The sequence below is a fragment of the Oryx dammah genome, unplaced genomic scaffold, assembly GCF_014754425.2.
Source record: "Oryx dammah isolate SB20612 unplaced genomic scaffold, SCBI_Odam_1.1 HiC_scaffold_27, whole genome shotgun sequence".
NCBI lineage: Eukaryota > Metazoa > Chordata > Mammalia > Artiodactyla > Bovidae > Oryx > Oryx dammah.
The window spans coordinates 34,638,468-34,663,586 of record NW_024070211.1 but is presented as its reverse complement, the minus strand read 5'-3'; the positions used below and the strand labels follow the sequence as shown (position 1 = coordinate 34,663,586).

At 36.5% G+C, this 25,119-nt stretch overlaps 1 protein-coding gene across 6 annotated transcripts in view; it reads right to left on the bottom strand.

Moving 5' to 3' along the window:
• The window catches only part of IKZF2 (IKAROS family zinc finger 2), a 184,331-nt gene that overhangs the window by 67,595 nt on the left and 91,617 nt on the right, over positions 1-25,119 (bottom strand). For all 6 annotated transcript variants that reach the window (XM_040228580.1, XM_040228578.1, XM_040228575.1 and 3 more), the window contains one exon: positions 1,099-1,365. In XM_040228580.1, coding sequence (XP_040084514.1) covers positions 1,099-1,365 — 267 coding nt within the window. The remainder of the gene's footprint in view (positions 1-1,098; positions 1,366-25,119) is intronic.

Here is a 25,119-nt window from a genome sequence, read left to right as displayed (position 1 = left end):
AACTACCTAAGGGATAATGGATAAATCAATTAAATGTTTTGGGCTTCATTTTCTTCATGTGTAAATGAGAAGTTTGGACTAAGAAGATGTCAATGTTCCCAGGATCTCTCATGTTTTAAGCATCTACTTACTAAATTGATTACTTAGAAGTCTTTAAATCAGTCTTTACTGAGATTTATCTCTCTTCCAAAAGAGTGTCATATTTTAAAACTCTGAGTGTATGACTTATTACTGTTTTGCTCTATTAATACCTCTCTGAATTATAGTTTAAGATATCATTACCTTTAAATCAAATTTCATATGAATTTGAAACTTTTTAAGAGTCAACAATCCACCTACCTTATCACAGTATCATTTCTTGTGTTTACATCAAAAAGAACTTAAACTTTTTACCAAAGGATTTAAAGAGATTTAAATAAGGCCTTCTAAATGAGTTGGTTTTTCACATTACTTAGATGTCTAAAAGTATATTAATCTGAGGTCCTTTTCCTCACCTGATTCTATGATTACACATTCCGACCACCCTTTGTTACATTCTACCCTATGTTATCTCCTTGCAGGAGTTGTAGTTAAAAATTACAGGAAAAGGGTGACATCCTGGAACTGGGGAAAATAAGTATCTGTCTCCTACACAGACCCATGGAAGGCAAAGACTGATTGTATTTCAAGAAGTTAATTAGATAAGGTGAAAATGATCCACTATTATATAAATGCATGAGGACCACATTATAGGATAAACGTTTAGCTAGCAAACTCTATTCTCTGCCCATGGGTATGGTAAAATATGTATAGGAGTACAAAAGATCAAGTTACACAATGAAATTCTCCTATACCTTTTGAACCCTCATCATATTATTGCTATATTAAGAACTGTGGAAACTGAATCCCAAACTTCTTTTTGAAATGCTATTCAGATCTGAAGGCTGGAAGTCAAGACCCAGGCTACTTGCTGCTTTTCAGCAATCCAATACTAGCAGAATTCTGAAAAAGGAGTTTCACCATTGCCACCCCTGAATAAAAAGGAAAGAGAATAGATGTCAGGTAATATCAACATCAGATGTCACAGGCAGTCATCAGGTTATTCTTTCAGCTGCTTACCAGTGTGACTCCTTTTATGTACCATAAGCACATTGGGCCCAATGCAAACCATGCCACAGACGTCACATTTCAGTTTACCATTCGGAAGCCGGATTCCTCCCTCGCCTTGAAGCTCCTGGACTTTCCTGTTGTCTGCCACCTCGCTGCTTTCAATTAGGGGTTCTTCTAGGCTGCTACCCTCATCATGGCCCCTGATCTCATCTTCACGGCTCAGGGGTTTCCTGTCACACTCTTCATCACTCTGCATTTCTAGCTTTACTGAATTTGCTGTAATTTAAAGAAGAAAGGAAGACATTTTGAGTGCGTGTTATGTGTTGTCACCTACATCTCTTTCCCACACATTGCCATTCTATTAACATGGTTAGAAATACTGTAGAATACAGCATATTCTCTGTAGAATAAAGTCCATCCCTCATGCAACATTATACGTGCTTTGCTCCAAGGTATTCCAGTGAAGCTTCAGTATGAAAGTGAAGATGACCTAGGGAAGCTCAAGGTAAACAGAATGATGCTTTATTTTTACACACATGTTTTTCTTTAATTCAGGGGTACACTTTTTAACTGGTATTGTTAGATTTTTGAGTTTGTCATTAAGGTGACTGAGACAGGATTATGAAAAGGACAAGTTGAGATACTACTTAACCCACTGAGCAACACCTCTTAACTACACACACACACACACACACACACACACACACAAGTCATAGTCTCTGTATTCCGTTAAAGCACTTGTGTAAACCTGCCTTTGAAATGAGCAAGAGAAACAACTCGGGATATTAAGCCAGCAAACGTCTTAGACACATGAAGTCATCCAGGCAAGGCAAATATTCTAAAAATCAGACTAAATAATACAGTCAGTTGAGAGCTATATAGATGAAGGGCAGAGTGCACAGAACTCACATGCTCTTAAGCTACTCTGCTTTTTTATTTCCTGTGTGAAAAAAGTTCTCCATAGAACATATTAGTCTACAAATCAAAGTATTCCAACTTTAATCTATGCACACCAAAAAGCAGTGAATGACAGGAATGGCATAGCATGCATGCACACACTTGTGACTGTTAAGAAATTTAATGCCTTCTGTTTGCTGTTTTTGGATCATCCCACAGAAAAGTAGGAATTTTGTTAGCACAGCCCTCATGCTGGATTGCTGACAGAGTCCTTTCACAGAGCAGAAGCAAGCTTTAAGAGAATACCAGGTTTTATCCACTGATCTTGAAAATTTCTCAAGAAACCATATCAAAGTTACTAAGCAAAACAAATTATTTGGTATTACTTGAATAGAGGAAATATTTTCATAAAAAGGAAGTACATTTTTTTTTTACTGCAATTGTTTTCTTAGAGAAACCACCCCTTCTCTGCCTCGTTGTTAGTTCTTATGACAGGCAGCACATACTATCAAAATGACTCCTCCATACTCCCTCCATGGAACTCCCCTGTGAACCACAGGCAGTGTGGTGCAACGTGGGGATCACTAGATTTAGTTAGGAGAACTGGCTTTGACATTTACTGCAATATAATCTTGAACTAGTTATTTAACCTCTGAATCTTATGTCTTTCATTTACAAAGTGGAGATGAATTCACATAACAGAATAAAGTTTAAGCACAATAGTTTAGCTATTAAGAGCAAAGTTTCTAGCAGTGGCACTTAGTATTATAAAAGGAGTGTCACGTGGTGCATATTACTAAGTTCTCCATGTCCTCTACAAAATCGGGATGATAATGGCACCCACTTCCTAGGACAGATGTAAGCATTAAATGTCTAAATATACAAAATGGGCTTACTATTATTTTTCTTTGGACAAAAGTGTTCTTATTCCATAAAGTTTTTGTAAAGATCAATTAACGTAACAGTACATAAACTGACCTAAGAACTACAAAGGGATATACAGCCTTCTTGCCTCATCTCTAATAGAATATGTATATCTTGGGTTTTACCCTATTTACAAATTAGCACTGCTTTACTGGGTTTTGAGAAGAGTATGGACAATATTTTTCCATCTTAATATTTCCAATATGCTAAGATATATGTGGCATACAAGAAGTATTTCAGGTAGTATTCCCTGAAGCATTTTAATTAACTGATTAAGAATTTTCTTTCTTTAAGGTATTTTCTTATATGTTTAAAGAATCCATTAACAGAATAACAAAAAATTAATCATCGTAAAGGATTAGATTTAGAAAAGGAAGAGGAACCAGAGATCAAATTGCCAACATCCACTGGATCATCAAAAAAGCAAGAGAGTTCCAGAAAAACATCTATTTCTGTTTTACTGACTATGCCAAAGCCTTTGACTGTATGGATCACAACAAACTGTGGAAAATTCTTAAAGAGATGGGAATACCAGACCACCTGACCTGCCTCCTGAGAAATCTGTATGCAGAGTCAGGAAGCAATAGCTAGAACTGAACATGGAACAACAGACTGGTTCCAAATAGGAAAAGGAGTACGTCAAGGCTGTATATTGTCACCCTGCTTATTTAACTTCTATGCAGAGTACATCATGAGAAACGCTGGGCTTGATGAGGCACAAGCTGGAATCAAGATTGCCAGGAGAAATATCAATAACCTCAGATATGCAGATGACATCACCCTTATGGCAGAAAGTGAAGAAGAACTAAAGAGCCTCTTGATGAAAGTGTAAAAGGAGAGTGAAGAAGCTGGCTTAAAACTCAACATTTAGAAAACGAAGATCATGGCATCTGGTCCCATCACTTCATGGCAAATAGATGGGGAAACAATGGAAACTGTGAGAAACTTATTTTGGGGGGCTCCAAAATCACTTCAGATGGTCACTGCAGCCATGAAATTAAAAGACGCTTGTTCTTTGGAAGAAAAGTTATGACCAATCTAGATAGCATATTAAAAAGCAGAGACCATTACTTTGCCAACCAATGTCCATCTAGTCAAAGCTATGGTTTTTCCAGTGGTCATGTATGGATGTGAGAGTTGGACCTTAAAGAAAGCTAAGCACCGAAGAACTGATGCTTCTGAACTGCGGTGTTGGAGAATACTCTTGAGAGATCCTTGGACTGCAAGGAGATCCACTACCAGTCCATCCTAAAGGAAATCAGTCCTGAATATTTGTTGGAAGGACTCATATTGAAGCTGAAAATCCAATACTTTGGCCACCTGATGCGATGAACTGACTAATTTGAAAACACCCTGATGCTGGGAAAGACTGAGGGAGGGAGGAGAAGAGGACAACTGAGGATGAGATGGTTGGACGGCATCAGTGACTCAATGGACGTGAGTTTGAGTGAACTCTGGGAGTTGGTGGTGGACAGGGAGGCCTGGTGTGCTGCAGTCCATGGGGTCGCAGTCAGACACGACTGAGTGACTGAACCAAACTGAGCTGAAAGGATAAAAAATTAAAATTATGTCCTTTTCTACCTAAATCACCCATTCCTCAGTTCTGGTCTCAAAACCATAATCCTTGTCTTCTATTTAGAACTGTGTATGCATGGATGTGTATACATGTGTATATACAGGTCACTGTTTTTACACAAATTGAGCTGACTTTAACTTCCCTTTCTTCAGTTAATAATATCTGTTCAATATTTTCCACATTAGTACAAAGAAATTCGGGCTGCCCAGGTGGCTCAGTGATATAAAGAATCCTTTGCAGGAGCTGCAGAAGATGTGGGTTCCATCCTCGAGTTGGGAAGATTCCCTGGAGAAGGAAATGGCAACCCACTCCAGTATTCTTGCCTGGGAAAACTCATGGACACAGGACCCTCGTGGGCTATGGTCCATGGGTCACAAAAGTGTCAGATACAACTGAGCAACTGAGCACACAGGCACAAATACAGAAATCTACACTGTTCTTTTCTAATAATACCTGCATAAAATCTATTTACAAATATAATATATTCACCAGGCTATTAAGATTATTTCTTTAGTGCTATTATAGACAATATTATATAATATGCCATACAAAACTGTTAATCTGGTAAAAACTAGTTATTTTACTTTAGACTTTTAATCTGCATTTTTTATTGTGAATGAAGTTGGGTATCTTTTTCATGTTTAAATGTGTTCTCTCTCTTTTTCTTTTTTTTAGAAATGCCTATCAAAATTCTTTGCCCATTTTTCCACTAGGTTGTCAGCCTTTCTCACTGAATTTAAATGCTTTATATACTAAGGAACTTAGTCCTGTGTCTGATATGTTTTGCAAAAACTTTGGTATATCTTTTTACTCCAGGGTATTTTTTTGGCATATATGTTAAATTTTTTACATTTTGAATTTTAACATTTTTGTTAAACATAACATATTTAAGCCATAACAATTATGACTTCTGGATTCCGTATCTTGCTTCAATAGTTTTTCCATATTCCGAGAAGTTCTTCCATTTTTTTCTGAGAAGGAAAACTGTTCTAATCAGTGTAAAAATACTACCGGTTACCCTACATAGTCCCATGTTTCATTTGTAACTGTCACATAAAGGAAAAATTAAGAAAGAAAACAAATGAAAAATATGACTTAATGTAGCATGATTTCATATACCAGCCTGTGAGCAAATTTTAAAGTCATGTACTAAAGATCACAAATTTCACGGCAATGCTATCACTTACATTTTTGAACAAGTCAACATCTGATAAGCTGCCTTTAATGAGTATAAAGTCTACCCACATTTCATTTTGGGAACTGAAGAAATATATATCTAAAAGAAGTTAAGTCTGAACGTATGGGCCTCTTCAATCTCAAAAGAGTGCAAATTTATGACTTGATGTTCTACTAAATTATCTTTTCCCTCAGGAGAATATTAGAATATGGACAGTAAAACAACATTAAACATTAGTAAAAATGTCATTTTACAATTTATCAGGGCTTCCCTGCTGGCTCAGTGGTAAAGAATCCGCCTGCCAATGCAGGAGACATGGGTTTGATCTCTGGTCCAGGAAGATCACGCATGCAACAGAGCAGATAAGCCCAAGTGCCACAACTACTGAGCCTGTGCTTAAGAGCCCAGGAGCCTCAAATACTGAGCACCCAAAGGCCACAATTACTGCAGCTTGTAAGCCCTAGAGCAAATGCTCTGAAACAAGAGATGTCATCACAATGAGAAGCCCGTGCATTACATCTAGAGAGTGGTAGCCTCTGCTTGCAGCAACCAGAGAAAAGCCCAGGCAGCAAGGAACCCAGCAGTAAAAAATAAATAAAATTTAAAATAGTTTAAAAAGCCCAGTTTATGAGATGTTACCATTAAGGTTAGAACTTTCTTTTCTATCTATAGAAGAACATACTTGAGATGAATATCCAAAAGCATATTTAGTAGAACTAAATATAAAAGAAGTGGTAAACTATAGTGAGAAACTAAGATAAGAAAGCTTTCTAAAGTGAACAATGCAATGAAATAAAGGAAAATAATAGAATGGGAAAGAATAGAGATCTCTTCAGGAAGATTAGCAATACCAAGGGAACATTTCATGCAAAGATAGGCACAATAAAGGACAGAAATGGTATGGACCTAACAGAAGCAGAAGATATTAAGAAGAGGTGGCTAGAATACAGAGAAGAGCTATACTAAATAGGTCTTAATGACCTGGATAACCATGATGGTGTGATCAGTCACCTAGAGCCAGACATCCTGGGGTGCAAAGTCAATCAGGCCTTAGGAAGCATTACTAGGAACAAAGCTAGTGGAGGTTATAGAATTCCAGCTGAGCTATTTCAAATCATAAAAGATGATGCTGTTAAAGTGCTGCTCTAAATATGCCAGAAAATTTGGAAAACACATCAGTGGCCACAGGAATAGGAAAGGTTAGTTTTCATTCCAACCCCAAAGAAGGACCATGCCAAAGAATGTTCAAACTACCACACAAGTGCACTCATATCACATGCTGGCAAAGTAATGCTCAAAATCCTTCTAGCTAGGCTTCAACAGTATGTGAACTGAAAATTTCCAAATGTACCAACTGGATTTAGAAAAGGCAGAGGAACCAGAGATCAAATTTCCAACATCCACTGGACCACAGAAAAAGCAAGGGAATTCCAGAAAAACATCTACTTCTGCTTCATTCACTATGCCAAAGCCTTTGACTGTGTGGATCACAACAAACTGTGGAGAATTCTTCAAGAGATGGGAATACCAGACCACCTGACCTGTCTCCTGAGAAATCTGTATGCAGGTCAGGAAGCAATAGAACTGGACATGTAACAACAGACTGGTTCAAAGTTGGGAAAGGAGTACGTCAAGGCTGTATATTGTCACCCTGCTTATTTAACTTACATGCAGAGTACATCATGAGAAACACTGGGCTGGATGAAGCACAAGCTGGAATCAAGATTGCTGGGAGAAATACTGATAACCTCAGATATGCAAATGACACCACTCTTATGGCAGAAAGCAGAGAGGAACTAAAGAGATTCTTGATCAATGTAAAAGAGAGTGAAAGAGCTGGCTTAAAACTCAACATTCAAAAAACGAAGATCATGGAATCCAGTTCCATAACTTCATGGCAAATAGATGGGGAAACAGTGGAAACAGTGAGAGACTTTATTTTGGGGGGCACCAAAATCACTGCAGATGGTGACTGCAGCCATGAAATTAAAAGACACCTGCTCCTTGGAAGAAAAGCTATGACAAACCTAGACAGTATATTAAAAAGCAGAGACATCACTTTGCCGACAAAGGTCCATATAGTCAAAGCTAAGGTTTTTCCAGGAGTCTAGTAAGGATGTAAGAGCTGGAACATCAAGAAGGTTGAGTGCCAAAGAACTGATGCTTTCAAATGCAGTGCTGGAGAAGACTCAATGAGAGTCCTTTGTACAGCAAGAAGATCAAACCAATCAATCTTAAAGGAAATCAACCCTGAATATTCACTGGAGGGAATGATGCTGAAGCTAAAGTTCCAATACTTGGGCTTCCTGATGCAAAGAGCAGACTCACTGGAAAAGACCCTGATGCTGGGAAGGATTGAAGGCAGAAGGAGAAGCAGACAACAGAGTATGAGATGGATGGTATCACTGATTCAGTGGACATGAGTTTGAGCATATTTCGGGAGACAGTGTTGGACAGGGAAGTCTGGCATGCTGCCGTCCGTGAAGTCACAAAGATTTGGACATAACTTAGTGACTGAACCACAAAACTATAGTAATCTTTTCTCTAACAATATTATACTCTGAGGAATTATATATTTGCCTTGTATGAATATATATACTATTGCTATAGTAAATAATGATTAATATTTATTGATATAGTAAATCAATAAAATGCAACACATTTTAATATATTCATGGCATAGATATTTTCATAAATATGGTGGATGTGCTTATTCACTCAGTCATGTCCAACTCTTTGAGACCCCATGGACTGTGGCCCACTAGGCTCTTCTGTCCACGGGGATTCTTCAGGCAAGAATACTGGAGTGGGTTGCCATTCCCTTCTCCAGAGATCCTCCCATCCCAGGGATCAAACCCAGGTCTCCTGCATATCAGGCAGATTTTTTACCACCTGAGCCACCATGGAAGCTAAATATGGTGTCCTATTGTACAAATAAAATTCCATTCTAATTAATATTTAGCTCATCTTACCAAAATTAAGCTGAAATTCTAAGATAAAAGTGATTACTTAAAATAATCAGAATTTTAACTGTTAAATATTTTTCCTACTCAAAGAACCTACAAAATTTCTCCTATTATTTATTTTTACTACTTAGGATTTTTCTAATTAATCTAGGGCATGTAATATTTTAACTATTAATGATTAAATTTGTGTTTGGGAAATGTATACTCTAAATTATAAATTACATAATGACTGTAGTTACATGAAGTCACTATAAATTAATCACTGAATAAAAATCAAAGTAGTGGCGTTATCAAATTTTTGAAATTAAACTTTAACTCTTTATCATATAGTATTCCCTGGTGGCTCAGACGGTAAAGCGTCTGCCCGCAATGCGGGAGACCTGGGTTCGATCCCTGGGTCGGGAAGATCCACTGGAGAAGGAAATGGCAACCCACTCCAGTACTCTTGCCTGGAAAATTCCATGGACAGAGGAGCCTTGTAAGCTACAGTCCACGGGGTCACAAAGAGTTGGGCATGACTGAGCAACGTCACTTCTTCATTCCTTTTATAATTTGGGCATTCTGATACATGGCTAATTCCTTCTAAGATAAGAAAATGTTAGTATAAGTGAAATCTTGTTACTATATATCAACAACAAGAATTACTTTTCAAGCTTATTTTCTTGATAGAAAATGAAGAATGTAAAAATTCAAGCATATCCATGTGAAATGATACACAGCTTTATATATTGAGAAGCATTAACAGTTTAATGAAAACAATATTTTGTCAGAATAATTAGCAATGAAAAAAGGATGTGAAAAAAGATTTTAATTGATCAATTTGTTCTTTGTTATTCAATATTGTAGCCACAAATAACTATGATATATAGATAGGTAAATATTATCAGTGAAAAAATAAAATGTTTATTATAGGTATCTTTTTTTCCCCCTTTAACTTGAAGGGAATGATACTGTTCACAGTTTTAAATAAAGAAGAGTCGAATTTTGAAGTATCCAAAAAAAGTTACACTGATTCTTTGTTACATTGATTCTTTTAGTACACTTGGAGGTTTGTAAACACAATTAAAGGATAATAACTGTTGATTGAAAAGACTTTTATAATCAATTTTATATATATAAAGCTTTGAATATATTTCAGGGTAAAATATTCCACATATATAGTTATGAAAAAAACTGCTTCATAATACAAACATGTTTAAGGATTAAAGATTTATCCCCTTCTTTATGCTTCCCAACTACTATTCTTGAACTTTAGGATATAGCTTATAGATTCTATAAAAATGCATGTTTAATCACCTCCATTTACATGTGATCATCCCAATGCCAAGAATTAAAGAGATTCACATAAGAGCTCTTATAAATGATTCCCAGGCCAAACAAATTTCAATAATAAAAGCTTTTCAGTAAACATACTGGATTGTCTACACTCAAAGCCTTCATAATTATCAGTTTCAAGATACATACTACTGAGTGGATAAAGTTACACTGGACTTGTCTTCAATTCAGTAGCATGGTATTAAATAAAATGATAACCTAATAAGGGTATTTACAGAGCTAAACATATATAGATCTTTTAAAAAAAAAAGAAAAAGGCAGAAAACCAAATGGGGAAAAATCATGCTGTTTTGTGAAGCTGTTAAAACACATTATTTTAATTCAGTCTATTTCATAATGAAGTTTTCATTACCACTATTATCATACTTTAAAGACAATTCAAAATCCAAATGTATACCACTTAAAAATGAAATGCATAATGCTGTCACATACATTAACAGACCTCACACAGTAGAGCTCATCCACTTCAACCAATAAGACACAAGGACCAAAATGAAATCTGTTTAAAACTCATTGAGCCAGCAAATATTTATTATGTGCCTAATATGGTGTTGCCCAAAAAGTTTATTTGCCATCAATACTCTGCTAAAATTGATTATGAAGGTTTAAGACTAAAGGCTGAAGAATATTTTTCACTTAAATAAGAAACCTGTATTAGCAGGATGGTATGTACCCAGCTCAAGAAAGAGTTTATGAGTGAAAAGTACAGGAAATATTTTACTAGCATGTAATTTGGTTACATACTGAATTTATTTACCTAAATAGTACATAAATGTGGAGAAATTTTTCTTTAGAAATTCCTATTTTTTATTAACTCGACCAAATTACCCACTTATATAAGATGGTACAAGAGCATATGATTTTGCAATGTCTGGAACTTGATGGCTTCAAATAAAATTCTCAGCTTTTAACATCTCGGGGGAAGATCACTTTTTTATACACATGGAGAAATATATTCAGTTAATTTTGAATTATAAAAGTGGAATAAATTATATCTTCATTGTTAGAATGAGCTTTTCACAGATAACCCTATCATTTGTTAAATGTCGAGTTTTTGAAAAATCATAGAAACCAGAACCTAAAATACCATTATCAAAATATTTTTAAAATCTAAAATAAACTTTATACAACTTCAAACTTTATTATTAGTATGAGTTGATTCTATTCATCCATGAACAGATTATTGAAATTTCCTAGCCAGGAAAATAGTGCAAAGGGATTATGATTTATTTGCTGTATTTGAAAAGTTACAATATTTATCTTATGGAGTATAAAATAGGCCTTCTATCTTAATTACTATTCACTTAGTGATTTATTTCTGTTTAATTTCCAAACTATAATTTTCAACTCAATTTTTAAGGAAGTAAGTAGTCAACACTATGGGAGCTAAAGAAATGTTTCTTTCACAGTGGTACTAATAAAAGATAGCTAAAATGCCATTCTTATCAAGTTGCGGGGGAAAAGCCTTTCAGGTGTGATATGTAAGTCGACTTTCATGTGCTTGGTTTCTGTTGTATGAACATTTAAGAGGACACTTACATTGTGTTATTACTTACAAGCGTCAATTCTCCAGGGCTATGCCAGATACTTGAAATGGTGTTATACACACTAATTGAATCAATATGTCTATCTAATAATCTCTTGAAGTTGCCTCTGAGCTCATACAACTCTCATTTAAACTTTCAAAAAAGAAACATCAAACATGATTAAATTCATGTTAACAGCACAGCAGCTGTTTAAATAATGTGTTAAAAACACAAACTGCTTTCCAAACTCTGATGTAAAGCATAATTATTTACTAACAAACTTTCCAGCCATCTACACAATTAAAGTAAAATCCTCACAACAAAAATTAAGGTATATGCAATCATTTTTCAAAAAATTTCCTCAACAAATTTTCACATAATACAAAAACTCTGTTCCTTTTAACTGGAAATAAATTAATACATACATCGTACAAAACAGATCTCTCATAGCATCCTGAGAGTATTCATTTTAGAAATGGCTGGACAAGTCCAGACACTGGTGTCACTCAACTGCAGCTGAGGCATTTGAGAGTAGCATTCTAAGTCTGCACATCCCATTACCTCATTTTCTCTAAGTCCCTGCTCTCTCTCTCTCCTTTCCCAATATAGTTAGATTATATATTTCTTAAACCTACTAGAGTAACTTGATCAAGATAGTCCTGGTTCTGAAATATGATTACTATTCTAAAAGCACTGTAGAAGAAAATTACTCTGCACCTGATTGAAGGAAACCAGGGTCTTTACTTCCCTTTCTGCCACTTAACTAGTTCTGGGACCTCGGGAAATTTGTTTATTTTGACTCAGCCTCCTGCATCACCTGAAATATGGGAAAAATAACACTTGATGTTCCTGAAGCCTAGATAAAACAGTCTCTACACTGAGGATTTAGAATCCTTTTAATAATTGTAATAATACAAAAATAATTTATAATTCTTATTGATTTAAAACAATTCATTGTCTCATTGGAGACTCAGAACCACAGCAGATTATAGGTAGGACAGACACAGATAAATGGAGGTTGGTTGCTAAGTAATGTTGCCAAGTAAATGATATCAGTGCAAGATTTTCTGCCTTTTGTCTTCGCCATCTTCCTATGACACAATACTGCCTGTCCAATTAAGCAAGTAACTAATAGTAGTATTACATTTAGAAAAAATATCAGTCCTGAGCAAATAGATCTTTCTGATGCTATAAAACTGTGCCCGTAAGTTGAAGAGGATACCAGGAATTCAAGCCCACATTGGTTAGATAAAATAAAAATATGTTTCCATAAACTGAGGTGTAGATGAATACTTTCAAGTCTGGGAGGCTTGTGCCTACTCAAATGAAATATTTTTTCATTTGTAGATTTACTTTGGTCTCAAGGCAGGGACAGGTTCATGTAGTGCAACAAGTTCCTGAAGAATCTGCCAATATTCAATCCTTTTCCTGATCCCTACTTTTTCTATATTCCCTGTCATGACTTACGGGTGGTAGGTCAAGTCAGCCATTGGAGGAATAAGTCGCTATTATCAACTTTAATCTCTAAACCAACAGTTATAGAGGATGGCATTTTAAGACTTCCTTTGTGGTCACATTTTGACAGTCTTGTGTCAATTTTTGTTACAAAGATAAATCCTATCGATGAGTAGCTCATGCAATATTTCATGTACATTTAAAGAGATCGTCACAACAAAATAAATACCAAAAAAGTACTCTAACTCCTTGAAAAAGAGAAACCAAGTAAAACTAAGGAGCTGAGACCTGTGACCCCTGATGCTCTCCCACAACACATGACCTTCTACAGCATGCCCATCAGCAGACCACACACCTTTACTGACCAGCACAGTGGTACCACCACAGCCCAAGGATGAAGTTTCTATTTTTCAGCAGACAACTAGTTCTTGGGAAATGTACGTGGAGAAAATAGGCCTAGTTTAAACAGAAATGCCACAGGCAAACAAGAGTCTATCCTGTTATCCGTCCTTTAAATAAATGACTGCATTTATCAAGTCCCAGAGATTCAGTATCTGCCATGTCTTGCATATCCAACTTCTTTTTGTTACTTTTTAATGGGCAACACAGAACTCCTTTTAAGATTGCCCATGTCCTTGCACCTGGAACAATTTCAACAACTTTCTAGCTGGGTCTCTCTGCAAGTTTTTGCCACACTCCCCACCCCCCAATTCTCTTCCTAAAGCTGAGCTCACGATACTCTTAAATGTTTTCCGTAACTGGACTGTTTGCTGCCTACAGATTAAAGACATAGGTATCGGTGTGGACTAAGGACCTCCACAGCATAGTTCCATCACTGCTTTTGGTCCTATGTCCTATTACTCCCTTAGTTATTCATACTTTTTCCAGTCATTCTTCCTGGAACTTATCCCATACATCCCTATTTACTTTTTTTTTTTTACTGATCCTTATTTTTTCTAGAGTCTTTCTCCTGACATTCTATCAATGCCAGCATATCATCAAAGCTCATTGCATGTTAGTCACTTCAGTCATGTCTGACTCTGTGTGACCCTATGGACTGTAGCCCACCAGGCTCCTCTGTCCATGGGATCTTCTCCAGGCAAGAATACTGGAGTGCGTTGCTGTGCCCTCCTCCACGGGGTCTTCCTGACCCAGGGATCAAACCCATGTCTCATGTCTCTTGCATTGGCAGGCAGGTTCTTTACCATGAGCACCACCTGGGAAGCCCCTCAAAGCTCACTTATCTTCTACCTTTTGTCAAGAAGTAGTCCCTGTGCAAAAAGATGCATTACAGTGATTTCCAATGGCATCCCACTCCAGTACTCTTGCCTGGAAAATTCCATGGATGGAGGAGCCTGGTAGGCTGCAGTCCATGGGGTTGAAAAGAGTCGGACACGACTGAGCGACTTCACTTTCACTTTTCACTTTCATGCCTTGGAGAAAGAAATGGCAACCCACTCCAGTGTTCTTGCCTGGAGAATCCCAGGGACGGGGAGCCTGGTGGGCTGCCGTCTGTGGGGTCGCACAGAGTCAGACACAACTGAAGCGACTTAGCAGCAGTAGCAGCAGCAGCATTCATGTATTTGCCTTTAACTCTACATTCCCTGATAGCTCAGCTGGTAAAGAATCCACCTGCAATGTAGGTGACCCCAGTTCGATCCCTGGGTTTGGAAGATCTGCTGGAGAAGGGATAGGCTACCCACTCCAGTATTCTTAGATTTCCCTTGTGGCTCAGCTGGTAAAGAATCTTCCTGCAATGCTGGAGACCTGGGTTCGATCCCTGGGTTGGGAAGATTCCCTAGAGAACGGAAGGGCTACCAACTCCAGTATTCTGGCCTAGAGAAATCCATGGACTATATAGTTCATGGGGTTACAAAGACTCAGACATGACTGAGTGACTTTCACTCACTACATTCCCTATGGTATAAGGTTTTTTAAAAGAAATGCTTTATTCACAATTGTAAAACTGTCTTCCCCTTACATACACCAGGTGCTCAATAAATGTTCACTGAACTCTTGTTGCAGCTGATTTACCTATCATACTTCTTTTTAAGTTACAGAGATCACACATAAATAATTATAGAGCTACATATTAAACACAAATCAGCAACATAACATTAATTAAAGGGCCACTGCATAAAAGACTTTAAGTGCATTATATACATCACTGATATAATCATAACAGCTGCTCTGTGAAGTATATAATACTACCTTCATTTTACAGGTGAGAAAACTAAAGCTCAAAATGGGTGAAGTAACTTGTCCAGGTCACACATCTTTTCAGAGCCAGATCTGAAACTAGAACTGAGAACTAAAGACCAAATTCTGGCTATTTCCCCTGTGACATCAAAAGCAAAATCAGTTACCAGTTACCAGTAAAGGAAAACAGGGATGCCAGTATGTTAAGGAAGAATAACTTTGGATCAGTGTGTGCCATCTGCCATTTTCTCTACTGCATGTAGAACACAGGTGTAGTAGTTTGCCAGCTTTGAGTAAAGAGAAATTTGTCTGAGAGACTGTTCTGGAAGACGACCAGCTTCCACTGCCAGATTTTCTGAGCATGGATTTTATTTCATATAAGAGCAATCTACTTTGAACTGGTGTTTGGCAACCATCTGCTTAAAATAACTGTGGGAGGTTTGTGAAGCAAATTACATTCTGAAATTCTCTCTTTTAATAAGGGGAGTATAAATTTTCTAACCAAACTTCTGTAAGAAATAAAACCATTACTATAAAATCCAGCTGAGTGGGCATATACTCGAAGGGATCCACACATGAGATTGCCAGAGGTCACTGAGGACGCTTAAACCAGGTCAGAAGGCAGCGCCGCCAGCATGCTAAAGAGAAAGAGATAAGAAATGGAGCAGGGTTTCCATTACGGGGCAAGAATGACAGAGGAAAGAACCAACGCCAAGAGATGCACTTCACCAGCTTTACTGAGTCTCTGAACAGAAAGTGACAGAGGAACCCAACAGCTTTCCTACCCTGGGTTCAAGTATCCCTGGGTGCCAAAACCCACAACAAACATCAAGCCCTACAGAAGTTCTTTCCCTGATGTTCTTTCATAAACACTTCACTATTTGTGTGAAATAAGGAGAGTCAATATCTGGCCCAGAGATGCAGAGGACTGTTTGGTTAAAAATGTTAAATCAAGAAAATGTATCAAGCTGTAGCAAAAAAGAAAATGTATAGTTGTGATTAAGAAAAATTAACCTGGACAATGACCCAGCAAATTTTATTTCCTACAGTGTAGCAGCGGTAATATATATATATATCTTTTTTTTTTTTTTTGCAATGTTCATACCTGTTTCCTACCCCAAATGAATAGACATTTTAGTCAGTCTTATAGAGTGAATCTGTTAAAAGATAAAATAATTACAAAGCAGTGTAGGAGGTATTAGGTGAGTAATAGAAATGCTGGATTAGAACACCTTTATTTAGGTACATATGTGAACATTAAGAAGTCATTTAGCAACTTCTTTGGCAGTCCAGAGGCTAAGACTCCATGCTCCCAATGCAGGGGGTCTGGGTTCAATACCTGGTCAAGGAACTAGATCCCACATGCTGAAACTAAAGAGTTTGCATGCTGTAAACTAAAAGATCTTGTGTGCTAGAACTAAGACCTAGCGCAGCCAAATAAATATTTTGGTGAGGAAGTCATTTAACACTGTCCCTGTTTCCTACTATGTAAACTGGGGATAATAACCTCTATATAAAAATCATAAAGCTTGGGAAGCAGAGTCACTTTAGTGCAGGCAGAGAGCCTATGGCTAAAAGATTCGGTATTCTAGAGCTTAAGGTCAGACTCTTGCATTTATTAGTGACATGACCTTAAGAAACCTCAAGAAACCTCTCAGTCTCATTTTTCTCATCTATAAAGTCGAGATAATGATATTGCCTGCCTCCTAGGGCTATTCTGAGCATTAAATACAACTGTATATAAAACAGCCTTAGAGCTATTTCACTTCTTATCAATAGAGTTACCATATGAAAGCATATTATAAAACATAGGACATTAAACAAATGTAACTACAGGAGTTTGTTTACTACAGGGAAGCACAGGCTTCATGAAGTAAGTGGCATTTAAGACAGTACTTACAGGTTGGGTATGCCATATATAATAAAGAGAGAAGAAGGTAGGTGGCACTTAAGATGGGGGGCAAGCATAGAGAGAGGAAAGATGTATGAATACACGTTGGTTTTGAATGACACTATTTTTTTCTGGAGTGTATATATTCAATGGGTAACATGAATAGAAAACATTTAAAATTAAACAGTTTAAAATAGAATGATGGGGATTAATGGGGATTCATGGTTACAGGCAGAAACTTAAAAGACAAGTGCTATTAACTTAATAGAAGACTGTGTTTCAATAACCACAATATGAAAGACTGTGAAAACTCCTTAGAATTGCTTCATTTATCCAGTCACAATTACAGAGCCCCTGCTCTGTGGCAGGTACCACAGTGCAGACAGTGACTAGGACAGATATGGTCCTTGGTTTCATGGCCTTTCTGACATTAATACATACATATATATATGTTTATGTGTATGTATTCTTTTTGTTTTTATATATGGGCACCTATGCACAGCAAAATATTATGATGTGAAATACAATGATTTGTAAGCCCTCCCCTCAGCATGTGCTACTACTATAAAATCTCACTGCAACATCCAGAGCGTAAGTAATCAAACAATACTTTCAGAAGATCACTGCTTCAAAAAACATAGCTTCTTCTGAATTGCAAGTAGTTACTTTAAGCATGTCATTGATTTGTGAAACAACGTTCTGATTACTGAATGTGTTGTCTGTTTCCATTTCTGGAACAACCTTTAACCAGCTTTCTAAAGTTCATAGCTAAAATATATGAAATATACTTAAAAGGATGACTTAGTTTGTTCTATGTATCCCAGAAAGCAAATTAAACAGATGTGTCTGATACTGTTAAAGGGCATACAAACAGCTTGTTTCAGCTTGTAAACATAAGCTACTACAGCTTTTAGGTGCAAAAGAGCCCCTTATTCATCTAAAAAATACTTCCTTTAGAATAGTTGATACTTTCCCATCGTAAGACTAAAACTTACACAACTGAGTTTTATTTCTTTACCTCTTAACTTATAACTCTGTGCTGATCTTGCATCTCTGTCGCCTGTAATTGGATGTGTTCCCTTCTAAGAGACTTAGCTTCCTCATCTGTGAGGCCTAGATAATGCTACTTACTTGTGCAGATAAAATAAGTAAAATTTTACCTGCCTGAGGCCATGATTCTTGAGGTCCCTTCTGTCTATGGTATATATAACTTATAGGATACAGACTATCCTTGAAATTTTATGTAAAAAATGATTTGTGTAATCAGTAATAATAATTAGCTACTTAGTATCTCAATGTAATATTCTCTCTACAAAAAATCATTGCCAAAACTGATGTCAAGAAACCTACACCCTATGTTTTCTTTTAAGAGTTTTATGGTTACAGGTTTAAAATTTAAGTCTGTAATCCATGCTGAATTCAGTTCTGTGCAGGGAGTAAGACAGTAGTCCAGTTTCATTCTTTTGCATGTGGCTCTCCGGTTTTCACAGCACCATTTACTGAAGAGACTGTCCTTGACTCATGTCTTCTCTTGGCTCCTGTGTTGTAAATTTACTGACCATACACGCATGGGGCTTTTTCTGGGCTGTTTTATTTTCATCTGTGTCTATTTTTTTTTTTTTTTTTGGTAATATCATACTATTAGGATCACTATAGCTTTGTACTATAATTTGAAATCAAGAAGTATAATACCTCCAGCTTTGCTGTTCTTTCTCAAAGGTTGATTTGGCTATTCAGAATCTTGAGTAGCTTAATACAGATCTTAGGATATTTTTCTATTTCTCTCAAAAGTTACATTGGAATTTTGATAGGAATTGCATTGAATCTATGGAATCCTTTGGGTCACATAAACATTTTAACAATATTATTCTTCCGATCTGAGAACACAAAATATCTTCCCATTTATTTGTGTCTTCCTCAATTTCTTTCATCAATGTTTAATAGTATACAAAGTTTTCAATGTACAGATTTTTCACCTACTTGGCAAAATTACTCCTAAGTATTTCATTTTTTGGGTGCAATTATAGATGGGATTGTTTTCTTAACTTTTCTAATAATTCATAGCTAGTATATTCAAATGTAACTGATTCTTGTATATTGATTTTGTACCCTGCAACTTAACTGAATTTGTTAGTTCTAACAATTTTTGAGTGGAGTCTTTAGGGTATTCTACATATATCATTGATCTGCAAATAGAGATAATTTTACTTTATTCTTTCTGATTTGGATGAATTTTATTTCTATTTTTTAATAAAGCCAAGATATGGAAACAATCCAAGGTGTCTTTCAATGACTGAATGGATAAAGAAGATGTGGAATATAACTACAAGGGAATATTCAGCCATAATAAAGAAGAAAATCCTGTTTATAACAACATGAAAATAAGTCAGATAGAGAAAGACAAATACTGCATGGTATCACTTACATGTAGAATCTAAAGTAAGTCAAACTTACAGAAACAGAGAATAGAATGTGTGTGCCAGGAGATGGAAGGAAGAGAAAATATGGAGAGATTAGCAAAAGGGTACAAACTTCCAGCTAGAAGATGAATAAATCTGAAGATCTAATGTATAATATGGTAACTAAAGTTAATAACACTGTTTTGTTTAATTAAAATTTGCAGAGTGTAGAATTCAAGTGTTCTCACACACAGATAAATATGTGAGATATGGATATATTTATTAACTAGATTTAAGGAATTCTTTCACAATGTATACATACATCAATCCATCACTTTAAATATCTTAGTTTTGTCAATCTTCAATAAAGATGAAAGAAATTCAAGAAGCTTTGAAAAATAAATAAAAATGTCTTTATACAAAATATATTCCTGGGTTTGGGGTTCAGAAAAAAATCTAACTTTTATATTTGACTTGAAAACAGTATACCTATTAATGTATTTCAGAAGATCACAAGAGCTTGTTCAGATGTGAATATATGTGTTTATACATAGTATATATGAGTTCCCCTGGTGGATCAGACGGTAGAGAGCCTGCTGCAATGTCGGAGACCTAGGCTCGATCCCTGGGTAGGGAAGATCCCCTGGAGAATGAAATGGCAACCCACTCCAGTATTCTTCCCTGGAAAATCCCATGGATGGAGGAGCCTGGCGGGCTACAGTCCACGGGGTTGCAAAGAGTTGGACATGACTGAGTGACTAACACACACACGTAGTATATGTCCTGCAAACCAAGTTGGCATGTGTGTAAGATGTTCTCTATTAAGCAATAAACGTTAGCTACTTAAGCAGCAGATAGTATAATGTGATGAATGTCCCATCCCCATGTGTTTCCGTCAGCTGAACATTGGCTGGCATCCAGAAAGGGGAAAAAAAAGCTAAACAAACACAACATATTCAAATCTTTTAAAAAAACAAAAGAGTACTACAACCTTCACAAAAAGCACAAAGTCCTTGACTCAAATAATGCTATGAAGGCTTCTTCTTATATTCTACAGTGTCCCTGTCAGGATGTGAACCCTGCCATTATGTACAGCTTTCTGCTCTTTTCAAGCTTCCTCCCCATCTGGGACTAAGAGGCAAATTGCAGGTTTCCAGGGAGGGGGTAATGCATTACACTACAGATTTCCTCAGGACTTCACATGGACAGTACAAGCCCAGGGATACCAGCTATACTTGATCCTTCCAACAACTGGTCACCAGGTTTTATACATGCTAAATTTCTGGAAATGTAATACAAGCTGTTAGTTTTAGAAGCCTAGAATTTTTCTTTGCTTGAACCTGACAGGGCATTTTTACTTTTTGCCCACTTTCAAAATGAGTGAAGAGATTTCAGGGGCACAAAAAGACCCAAATCTAGGATTTTTGTCACATGTGCCTCACCGCTCACTGTCCTCTTCTCAGTAGGCTGCCTTTCTGCGAGGCAGCACACACTTACCAAAAGTACCTCACTCCGTGGAAGCTGTCAGCAATTACTGCAATGAACTTTAAATCTTTTTCCTCTAACTACTATAGTAGTCCAGAAATAATGAAACGACTTCTCCATACTTTAAAATGTCAAGCTGACCACTCAAAAATTGAAGTGAGGTTTCTCCAGGAAGGCCCAGATGATAAGACATTTTATGAGCCTTTTGTTTCATCTCTTGTTCCATTACTGTGCTGCCTTAACACCTTCACAGCGTAGCAACACCTTCTGGGACAAGCCGAAACTAAAACAGACCACAAAAGCTGCCACCTGAACAAAGTTAACAGTATGTGCCTGGCAAGTGCAAGCTATACATAGTTTTTTCTTTACTTGATCTGACATTATCATTTGAATTAATTTTATTTTCTTCCTTTAGTGCTATTTGTAATAGTTTAAACATGCTGCATGATTAATCTGCCTAATGGTAAGCTATCCTTCCTTTAATTGCACAGTAATATTTTTTAAAAATATATACCCAATATACTCTGTTATTTTCATGCATTTCAGGGCTAAATTTATTTTCAAATGTCTGCTTCAATGTTCATACTCGGAGATAAAAAAAAAATCTCTCTGAAATTTGAACTAACATCCTTAAACTCATGAAGCTTTAAACTCCCAGCTGACACCAGAATGATAGATTTTCAAGGTTAACGGGAATATAATAAAATCTTGATGTAGTTTTTTCAGATAATATAGAAAGCACATGACATAATTTTAACTATGCTCAATTTTGGCAAAGAGAGTTACATTATTAAGAAAGAGATGTACAGAGATCAAATAAGGTTTAAATGGCATATCTCATCCCTTTCCCATAAAAATGAGATAAGTAAGCAAATCCATTCATTTATTACAAATTCAGAGTGCAATTTACACACTACACTGCTAAGTGTTGGAGTATATGTAAGGGTGAAGAAGACAAGCTTGGCTTACGATGGAGACAGAGATGATGCCAACCATGTAGGTGGTTCTCCCAAGAGGAATAGAGTGCCAGGGGAACACAGGTCTCAGTGACAAGTATAGAGTTTGAGAGGAGGAAAAAAGAAGACAGGAGAGCCAATGATGGTGTCCAGGCCTCTCAAAATAGTACTCTTAAAAAGAAAGATACAAGGATCTCAAAGGTTAAATCCAGGATCAGTGGGGCCACAGGAATTCATTCGTTATGTGGGTCAATTTGAAATGGCTACTAGCCATGGGAGGAGTAGACGAAAAGACAGAAGTACTAACATTTGGTGAAGGCCAGTTTTGTTGAGTGTTGTCAACATTAGCCATTTAATTCCCACACAGAACTTCCTGGTAGTTATAAGCTTCATTTTACAGAAGAGGAAGCTGAGGATCAGGACAACATCATAAAGCTATGATGAATACCATGCCTCTGAAATTAGCCAAATACCCTTAGGATATATTTCACTGGTTACAAAAGGAACCAAATAAGGGGAGGGGGAACCAACTTCCATACTTATGGGAACCAAAGGGAGGAAGAAAACAACTTCTACAAATATGGGAATTCAAAGTTCATTCTCTATTGATAGTGCCATCCTCTGATGTATTTTACTGAGTATTCTACACACATGTGTTTGTTAGAACTGACCTTAGAATACAGAATAAAGGTACAGAATAAAAGTACACAACACTAAATGAAACACAAACTCATTTACTGAGTAACATGTAAGTAAGTAAAATGAAACAAATTACACCAAAATACAAAGGATCTGCATAGACAAGGAACAGAATGCAATGAATGAGTCTAGGAATTCGAATTTTATGCCTGATTTTGAGGTGGCAAAAGTGTAAGTGTTCATTCACACCACAAGAATGTTTGGGTATAACTTTTGCCCCAGATACTTTGCTAAGCACTAAAAATAGAGTGACAAAATCAGAGAGAGTACTTGCCTTCATACTCTGCTCATGTCAGGTGGAAGCAAAGGAGGACAGCAATCATTCAAGAGTCTGTCTGGAGGGAGTCAGCATAATGGCAAAGAGTTTAGAACTAGAGAGGTTCAGAGCAAGTCACTAAAATTCCTGGAATTGAGGAATCACAGCCCTACCATGTACCCTTTTATCAGAAATCACTTCAAATAAAAAAAAGAAATCACTTCAGTTCATTACTGTTCTATTGATGTGAATTTTTTTTTTTTTTTTAGCATGTAAACAACTAGGGTTCCCAGGTGGCTCAGTGGTAAAGAATCCGCCTGCCAAGGCAGGAGATGTGGGTTCGATCCCTGGTCCAGGAAGGTCCCCTAGACAAGGAAATGGCAACCATTCCAGTATTCTTGCCTGGAAAATCCCATGGACAGAGGAGCCTGGTGGGGCTACAGTCCATGGGGTCACAAAAGAGTCAGACAAACAAACAACAAAATTAACAACAACAAAGAGATGAACAAACAACAAATGGAAACAGCCAACAGAGCAGAATATTTACCACTGAAAAAGATACATTTAAGTAGCAGCTGGTACATCTCACTAATAATTCCCAGAGTTCCTTTATCACATATATAAACAAATTGTCTAATTGCCTTTTTCCACTATGCAGGCAGCCCAACAATTTGAGCTAACTCGAAAAAAAACTAAAACATACACATACAAAATTTGAATGAAAACCTAAACAAAATCCACTCTATTCACCATCATTAGATACAAGATCACTCTGACATGTAATAGAACATTTGGTCAAAAAGTAACGGCTGGGCTACAATTTCTACATGCTGATAATAATCACTGCAAGCTTTCACTATGCTGCCATTTTCTCAGTCTTAATGAAATTCACTTGTCAGTTCCATTTTGAAACAATGAATTCTGGCCTTGCATGACAAGGGTAACATTAAAATCTCTTTTCTTTTCCTAATCAAATCAGCTAATACTGAAAAAAAAAAAAGAAGAAATTATTCTAACTGGTCAAAAAAGATTAGTTTTCCTGTTTCTTTCCTTTGATTTTCTTTCTGTTTCCACTGCTGAACTCTTCAAATATTACCATCTGCTTCTTTAAAAACAAACAAACAAACAAAAAACAGTCTGTCGTCAACTAGTATATTGAGTAAAACCAGCCAAAATATGTAGTACTATGGCACCCCACTCCAGTGTTCTTGCCTGGAGAATCCCAGGGACAGAGGAGCCTGGTGGGCTGCTGTCTATGGGGTCGCACAGAGTCAGACACAACTGAAGCGATGTAGCAGCAGCAGCAGCATACAAAGGTAGGGAGTAATGTGGTAGATAGTCTAGAATTTACTTCTACTCCAGCTGTGGGCTTTATTAGCATTATGTTTCACTGGTATTGAACCTGTCCTATAATGGAATATGTCACAAAGCAGCTCATTCTAAAACAGAGAAAGCAAAGAAACCCGTCTCCTTATCCTGACTTTAATTATAAATGTCTATAAAGCCTCAGTGAATTTTAGCACTCTTAAAAGTAAGCCTGATAAGAGAATGGGTTACTATTTATTTATCTTTTTATCTCTATTCATAGAGTATCTTTTCAAGTCTAATACACTAGACTACACTTTCTACTGTTCTTATTTTGTGCTTTTCTTTAAGTGTTAACCCGATAGAAATTAAATATGGCCCAGAAAGTGATGTGAAACTTCAATTCAAATGACACATGAACCTGATTAAGTCTAGGGCACTAAAACCTATCCAGTTAGACCCTGAATTTATGTTCTTTCTATATATTTTATTTCTGCTTAACATTGTAACATACTCTCTAATGATGCCTAATGTTTCATTTACTCATTAATTTAATAATGCATAAAAGTAACAAATAGTAAAATACTTATCACTCAGTACTAATACAGTTCTGTCATGGGCGCAAGATGGCAGAAGGTTTACAAAGGATTAGAAATAAATATTTTCCTTAAAAACCTTAAAATATTTCTTAAACAATAATGATAAGTCCATACTCTTCATGATGTGGGGAAAGAAGAAAATCATATTTTCCATTCCTTTAAGAAACATAACAAGCAAAGGCCAATAAAAGAAACGAATGCAGTTAATATGGTACTAGGAAATGATACACAATAAACCCATCACAGGACTAGAAAGAAAGTAAGTTCTACTACTTGTTAGTGGTGGGCTTCGGTGAGTAAAATTGAAGGAAAACATTTTGTATCTCAGTTTCCCAATGAGTAAATGGAAATAAACTAACTCCATATTTCCCACAGAATAACTTTA